General features: G+C 30.0%; 2 protein-coding genes across 2 annotated transcripts in view; both read left to right on the top strand.

The window, feature by feature from the left end:
• The window catches only part of LOC113372164 (spectrin alpha chain-like), a 19,937-nt gene extending 18,281 nt beyond the window's left edge, over window positions 1-1,656 (top strand). Inside the window, exon 11 of the mRNA XM_026612497.1 lies at window positions 1,532-1,656. Coding sequence (XP_026468282.1) covers window positions 1,532-1,656 — 125 coding nt within the window. The remainder of the gene's footprint in view (window positions 1-1,531) is intronic.
• A 73-nt stretch (window positions 1,657-1,729) lies between these two features.
• On the top strand, window positions 1,730-7,480 carry LOC113372156 (spectrin alpha chain-like). Its single transcript, XM_026612487.1, has 3 exons — window positions 1,730-1,969; window positions 5,824-6,065; window positions 7,453-7,480. Exons 1-3 carry the CDS (start codon window positions 1,730-1,732, stop codon window positions 7,478-7,480), a joined length of 510 nt encoding a protein of 169 aa, XP_026468272.1.
• Window positions 7,481-8,151: the final 671 nt, after the last annotated feature.

Genomic DNA, 8,151 nt, shown 5'->3' with positions numbered 1-8,151 from the left:
ATATATATATATACATAATATTTCTCAACATTTACTAAAGCAATATTTTTCCTTTTTTCGTAAATTACCAAACAAGAACCATAAAAAATCATTTTTGCCAAGAGTTCCGTGCTTTGTCCTTTACATCTGGCAGACAGAAATCCATATCAGTGTGTTTAAGTCTTGTGTAGTCGTAACATCTACAAATATCTTCCAAAAAATCGAGTGTTTTTAACAAAAAATATTAGTGATATGGATATATAAATTATTACAGGTAAATAATTTTCGCTTCTCAATTTTATATAAAACCTTTTTAGTTAAGTCTTATTACTATCTATCCGGTACATAATCCATTCCTTTATAACAAAATTTTTTTCTAATTAATCTGTATTGACCATTGTTAATTAATGTTAATCAGTATTTTAAAAAACATTGTATTTGACAGAATAAACCTGATGATGGAACGTACCTAGTTCCGAAACGTCGTATTAAACATCTTCAAAAAACAAATTGTTTTTTATTATTGGATTTACTGTTCGGAAAAGAAACAATCAATATATATATATATATATATATATATATATATATATATATGTGTGTATACTAGCTGACCCGGCAGACGTTGTCCTCCGTTGTTCCAATTTTTTTATTATCCTAATATTCATGATATCTTAAAAATGTTATATGATCTTCCTTGAAATGTTCCTTGACAAACTCTAAAAAGTTTGATCAAAATTCGAATAACCGTGCAGGAGGAGTTTGTATTCATACAGAGAAGAATTTTATATATAAGATTATCTAAAATTAAATCTAGGAGTCTAGATTGTCAAATGTCAAAATGTTTTCAATGTCAAACAATAATATGTTGTTTTTGCATTTTTTTCTATTTACTTCCACAATATTACTATAGTTTTATAATTCATGGCATCTTGAAAATATCCTTTGACAAACTGCCAAAAGATTTATTAAAATTCGATTAACCGTCTAGGAGGAGTTTGCATTCATACATCTGTACAAAAAAAAAAATTATATATAAGATTTTCTAGAATTAAATATAGGGGTCTATACTTACTTATTACTATAGTTTTATAATTCATGACATCTTAAAAATTACCTTTAATAAACTTCAAAAAGATTTATCAAAATTTGAATAATTGTTTAGGAGGAGTTTGAATTTATACATCCACAAAGAAAAATTATATATGTAAGATTATCTAGAATTACATCAAGGGTCTAGATTTCTTAGTGTGAAAATGTTTTCAATGTCAAACAATATGTTGTTTTTGTGCAATTTTTTCTATTTATTTGCATAATATTACTATATTTTTAAAATCATTACATCCTACAAAAATCCTTAATAACTCCAAAAGATTTATCCAAATCCGAAAAACCTTTTAGGAGAAGTATCAAATCAACATTTCGTACAGAAGAATTTTATATATAAAATAAATAAATATATATATATATATATATATATATATATCTTATATATAAAATTTTTAAATATATATTTATAAATAATAAAATGTCATAAATGTATATTCTGTTTCAGGTCTTTTGGCTTTCGAACAAGAAGGTATACAAAACATTACCGCATTGAAGGATCAACTAATTTCGGCCAAACACGATCAATCTCAAGCTATTCTCAACAGACATAAGGATGTTTTAGCCAGGTAATTATTGAACTATCATATTTTTTATTTTTAGTATCTACTTTTTTCATAACATTTGTTTCTTACTTCAATCCCAGATGGCAACGTCTCCTGGGAGACTCCCGTGCTCGCAAGACCCGTTTGCTGGACATGCAAGAACAGTTCAGACAGATCGAGGAATTATATTTGACATTCGCAAAGAAGGCATCAGCTTCAATTCCTGGTTCGAGAATGCCGAAGAAGATCTCACAGATCCTGTCAGGTGCAACTCGATTGAGGAAATCCGTGCCCTGAGGGAGGCTCATGCACAGTTCCAGGCTTCTTTGTCGTCTGCACAGGTAATAATAGATATGAACTAGATATGGGTAACTTACTCCGGAAATATCACTACGATACAACTCCTTCCTCGGAGTGAATCCGAGTGGAGTTGTATCACAGGATTTGTCATATCCGACTTCCCTAAACTGGTACTAAATCTGTTAACATTTGCTTGAGAATTTTTACTAATACAAAGATTTTGGTCGAAAGAAGTGGTTTTTTCTCGTCTAACAGCCAGTTTTAGGACTTTCCAGGTATATAATGTCTCAAAATAATGCTCTTTTGTATTCTATATTCTGTATACGATAATGTTTGTCCGTAAATGAGCTCCTTCAATGGTATACAACCAACTAAAAAATATTTAGTATTATATTATAACTTTTACACAATTATGATTTTATAAATGTATAAAAGTAATAGTATGCTTATCAAACCACTTGATGTATAATTAATTCTTGAAAAGGAAATAATAAAAGAATGTCAGGTATTATTATTTTGTGAAAAATATTACACACAAAGATTTGTTCTTATTTCGTATATAAGGTTCACTGCATTATTTGAACTAGATAAAATTTACTAAAATCCTGTATAAACCGTTTTATACACTTTGGTATAAAATTTTGAATATTTTGAACTCGCCCGAATATATTTTGCACATTCACAATATATGGATTCGAGACACTTTTTTACGTTTATTTAAATAACTCAAAAATTTAGTTCCGGGCACTCTTTTTTAGTTAGCTTAGCAGAAAATAGTTAAAATTTACTAAATTACCGTATAAACTGTTTTATACATTTTGGTATAAAATTTTGAATATTTTGTACTCGCACTAATATATTTTGCACATTCAAAATATATGAATTCGGGACACTTTTTACGTTTATTTAAATAACTCAAAAATTTAGTTTCGGCCACTTTTTTTAGTTAGTTTAGCAGAAAGTAGATAAAATTTACTAAAATACCGTATAAACTGTCTTATACACTTTGGAACAAAATTTTGAATATTTTGAACTCGCCCGAATATATTTTGCACATTCACAATATATGGATTCGGGACACTTTTTTACGTTTTTTCAAATCAGTCAAAAATTTAGTTCCGGGCACTCTTGTTTAGTTAGCTTAGCAAAAACTAGATAAAATTTACTAAAATACTGTATGAACTGTTTTATACACTTTGGAACACAATTTTGAATATTTTGAACCGCGCTAATATATTTTGCACATTCACAATATATGGATTCGGGACACTTTTTTACGTTTATTCAAATAACTCAAAAATTTAGTTCCGGGCACTCTTTTTTAGTTAGCTTAGCAGAAAGTAGATAAAATTTACTAAAATACTGTATAAACCGTTTTATACACTTCGGTACAAAATTTTGAATATTTTTAACTCGCCCGAATATATTTTGAACATTCAAAATATATGGATTCGGGACACTTTTTTACGTTTATTTAAATAACTCAATAATTTTGTTCCGTGCACTCTTTTTTAGTTGGCTTAGCAGAAACTAGATAAAATTTACTAAAATACCGTATAAACCGTTTTATACATTTTGAAACAAAATTTTGAATATTTTGAACTCGCCCGAATATATTTGCACATTCGCAATATATGGATTCGGGACACTTTTTTACGTTTATTCAAATAACTCAAAAATTTAGTCCGGGCACTCTTTTTAGTTAGCTTAGCAGAAACTAGATAAAATTACTAAAATACTGTATAAACCGTTTTTACACTTTGGAACAAAATTTTGAATATTTTGAACTCGCGCTAATATATTTTGCACATTCACAATATATGGATTCGGTACACTTTTTTTACATTTATTTAAATAATTCAAAAATATAGTTCCGGACACTCTTTTTTAGTTAGCTTAGCAGAAAGTAGATAAAATTTACTGAACTCCTGTATAAACTGTTTTATACACTTTGGAACAAAATTTTGAATATTTTGTACTCGCGCTAATATATTTTGCACATTCAAAATATATGAATTCGGGACACTTTTTACGTTTATTTAAATAACTCAATAATTTTGTTCCGGGTACTCTTGTTTAGTTAGCTTAGCAGAAAGTAGATAAAATTTACTAAAATACCGTATAAACTGTCTTATACATTTTGGAACAAAATTTTGAATATTTTGAACTCGCGCTAATATATTTTGCACATTCACAATAGGATTCTGGAAACCTTTTTTCGTTTATTCAAATAAGTCAAAAATTTAGTTCCGGGCACTCTTTTTTTGTTAGCTTAGCAAAAACTAGATAAAATTTACTAAAATCCTGTATAAACCGTTTTTTACACTTTGGAACAAAATTTTTGAGTAGTTTGAAAGACAAATATCATCAAAAAAAATTCTGTTGATCACATCCATTCGCTTCGAATGATCACGTCGATGGCCAATGATGAATCAGTATTTGTGGCGTAACGCATTTCCGTTGCATTTTCTCCAAGTTACCCCGGAGTGGCGCATGAAGAAGTTTTACTTCAAAATGTTCAGTATTTGTGGCGTAACGCATTTCCGTTGCATTTTCTCCGAGTTACCCCGGAGTGGCGTATGGAGAAGTTTTACTTCAAAATGTTCTAAATATAAGCGTTAAATAATAAATAAAGAACTAAATAAATTCTTTAATATAAAAATAAACATATTTAAAATTTCTATATATTCTCTTCAAAAATAATTACAAAATTGATTTTGATTCCCAAGTTTTTTGCCAATTTGGGATTTGTATGCATATTGAAATGCATAAAATAGTAATTATTATAATAAAACTAGCTGTAAGTGGAATTCTGTCTTAAGAAAAAAAATTACTTCGAAAAAATAAGATTTTTGAGAAACTATAAATTTGACAAAAAAATACTTTTTTTTGAAAAAAAAAATTGAAAAAAAAACTATTTAAATTTTTTTTTTTTAAATCTTTTTTTTTTGAAAAAAAAAAGTTTTCTTTATTTTGACATATGTTGGAAGATCTGAACTTTTTTTTAAAGCAATCGTACTGCTTTAAATGCATAGAGATAAAATATGAAGCGCGTAAGCGCCGCGTCGCTGTCTAACGGGTAAACATTGGTACGGAACCCATAGGAATATAAACAAAATTTATACTTATTGTTAAAATCTCTATGAAATATCTGATAATTTGATGTGCATATGTCTAATGATCATTTTTGACCGCCAAATGGCATTTTTTTTTACTTTTTTTGTTAGATCTCCGAAACCGCTAAACCTGCCCTTATAAAAATTTAATCAAATCTTCATCTTGTCAATACAAGTAAAATGTTTTTTGAATTATGAAAATCGGACGCTCCGTTCTATTAAAAACTGAGGTACCGTTTTTGGCACTTTTTGCCCCATATCTTCGGAACGGCTAGATCTACCTCCGCCAAAAACTAATCAGCACGTCTCCTTATCAATACGGATCGAATGTTTTTTAAATTATTCAAATTGCTTCATCCATGTTCCCGAAATCGTCGACGAAAATTTGTATCCGCACACACATACATACTACGCACACACATACACACACACACACACACACATACATCCATTTTTTCTAAGATATGCCAAAATATTCAGAAACCTCTGAAACGTAAAGATATATAAAAATTTTCATTTTCGATTTTTTTGCGATTACTATAACTTACCCTACGGGAAGTTAATAACAAAAATGTTTGAAATATTTGTAAACTATTTCCAAAGTCTTGATAAACCCTTAGATATGTTAACAACACACTAGAGAACACATTTGTGTCAAGTATTATGTTTCAAGTCATCGGAGTTGTGGAGTTGTTGAGTGGATATAACTCCTCCTTCTATACGAACTATTTATTACATAATAAGTTTGGTTTATTTATTCTTATTTCTTTTATCATCAGGCTGATTTTGAAGCCCTGGCTGCCCTCGATCGCCAAATCAAGACGTTCAATGTTGGCCCGAATCCTTACACCTGGTTCACCATGGAGGCCCTCGAAGACACCTGGAGGAACTTGCAGAAGATAATTGCTGAACGTGATACTGAACTTGCTAAAGAAGCTCAACGACAAGACGAAAATGATAAATTGAGGAAAGAGTTTGCAAGGCACGCCAATGCTTTCCATCAATGGTTGACCGAGACTAGGTAAGAGAAATGTCAATGAATTTATTAACTTCTCGAAGGAGAAATTTGTTTTCGTTTTAAACCATTCTAAGTGGTTTAAATGAACTGGTCTTAATGAACATATTAAAATATTAGAAGAGGCCTACGAAAAGTAAATTAATTATAAAAATTAATGAAAGTTTGATCAGTTTGCTCGTCAGTAGAGTCCCTTTTCTATTTATTGTTTTTTCTATATCACCTTATTCGTCAGTAGAGTCCTTTTACTATTTATTGTTTTAACTTCAGTTAGCTCATCCTTTTCTATTTCCGTAATAGTAATCACAAAAAATCGAAAATAATTTTTAACTTCTCGTAGGGCAAGTTATAGTAATCGCAAAAAAATCGAAAATGAAAATTTTTATATATCTTTACGTTTCAGAGGTTTCTGAACATTTTGGCATACCTTAGAAAAAATGGATGTATGTGTGTGTGTGTGTGTGTGTGTGTGTGTATGTATGTACGTGTGTGTTTGTATGTGCGGATACAAATTTTCGTCGACGATTTCGGGAACACGGATCAACCGATTTGAATAATTCAAAAAACATTCGATTCGTATTGATAAGGAGACGTGCTGATTAGTTTTTGGCGAAGGCAGGTCTAGCCGTTCCGAAGATACGGGGCAAAAAGTGCCAAAAACGGTACGTCCATTTTTAAGAGAACGGAGCGTCCGATTTTAATAATTCAAAAAACATTTTACTTATATTGACAAGGTGAAGAACCGATCAAATTTTCATAAAGGCAGGTCTAGCGGTTTCGTAGATCTAATGAAAAAAGTAAAAAAAAATGCCATTTGGCGGTCAAAAATGATCATTAGACTTATGCACATCAAATTATCAGATATTTTATAGAGATTTTAACAATAAGTATGAATTTGGTTTACAGTCCTATGGGTTCCGTACCAATGTTTACGCGTTAGACGGCGACGCGGCGCTTACGCGCTTTGATATTTCCTCTTTATGCAGTTAAAGCAGTACGATTGCTTTGAAAAAAAGTTTAGACCTTCCAAAATATGTCAAAATAAAGAAAACCTTTTTTTTCAAAAAAAAAAGTCATTTTCGGTCCAATTTATAGTTTCTCAAAAATCTTATTTTAATCGTTTAAAAAAAAAAAAAAATTTTGGTACGGGAAGTTCCAGCAATTTGCCTTAAGGCACGCTGCCCTAATTGCCTTAAGACAGAATTCCACTTACAGCTAGTTATATATTTTTAAGTTTTAAAAGTTTCTGAACAAGTTGGCATAACATGTGTGTGTGCGTGTGCGGATACAAATTTTCTTACAACTGGTTTTACTAATGTTTATCCCAATTTTATCTTTATAATAATTGTTTTATTAAACTGTAATTTATTACCTATTTAATTTTTTTGTTTAGGTACAGAATATTAGGCTGGGACGGGTAATTTAATATTTTTAAATATATAAGCTTTGAAAACGAAATTAATTCAATAACACAAATAATTCAAGCTGTTGTTTGCTTGTGTGTGTTTTTAATGAAATTTTAAAATACTAGCTTATATATAATAAAACTAATTTTTTATTTTAATTTAATTATAAAAGTTATAAATGAGAACACAATTTATTTTGTTACTTATGTACTAAAATATGTGTTGCACATAACAAATCATAAAACATATGAAAAAACTTACAACATAAGTAAATTTGAAAAAAAAATCAGTACATACAATAAAAGATTAGCATTACAAATTTTTTGGACCGATTCTGCCGCTTAACAGGCCAATGTTATGGCAAGGCTATGTTGTGGAGAACTTTCCATACTGAAGATTGACAAAAGTCATGCGGTTGCTGTGCAGTCAGGCGTATTTCATAGGTTGTCGGATAGAAAACCTAACCTAGAAATCGCACAAGTATCAAAAAAACGATGTTAGATGACAGGGCGTTTCTGACTCAGCTTCATAACATACGAGTGACGTTGCAGTTTATGTGTAAAACGCCTGAATGGACAGCAAATACATGACTTTTTGACAGCATTCAGTATGATTCAGTAGTATAATGTATGTAGTAGGAGCGTAACATGGCCTTGCCATAACATTTACCTCTTTTGCGGCAGAAT

The sequence above is a fragment of the Ctenocephalides felis genome, unplaced genomic scaffold (assembly GCF_003426905.1).
Source record: "Ctenocephalides felis isolate EL2017-DRISC unplaced genomic scaffold, ASM342690v1 CF-g0.4_SCAFFOLD_00845, whole genome shotgun sequence".
Lineage (NCBI taxonomy): Eukaryota > Metazoa > Arthropoda > Insecta > Siphonaptera > Pulicidae > Ctenocephalides > Ctenocephalides felis.
The sequence above is the reverse complement of the archived record's forward strand: the minus strand, read 5'-3'. Positions and strand labels throughout refer to the sequence as shown.

Bases quoted from the DNA above. Each gene is read 5' to 3' on its own strand.
- LOC113372156 (XM_026612487.1), top strand. From the start codon at position 1,730: ATGGCAACGTCTCCTGGGAGACTCCCGTGCTCGCAAGACCCGTTTGCT. The intron at 1,970-5,823 runs GTAATAATAGAT...TTTTATCATCAG, and splicing joins CTTCTTTGTCGTCTGCACAG to GCTGATTTTGAAGCCCTGGC. The intron at 6,066-7,452 runs GTAAGAGAAATG...TTTTTTGTTTAG, and splicing joins CAATGGTTGACCGAGACTAG to GTACAGAATATTAGGCTGGG.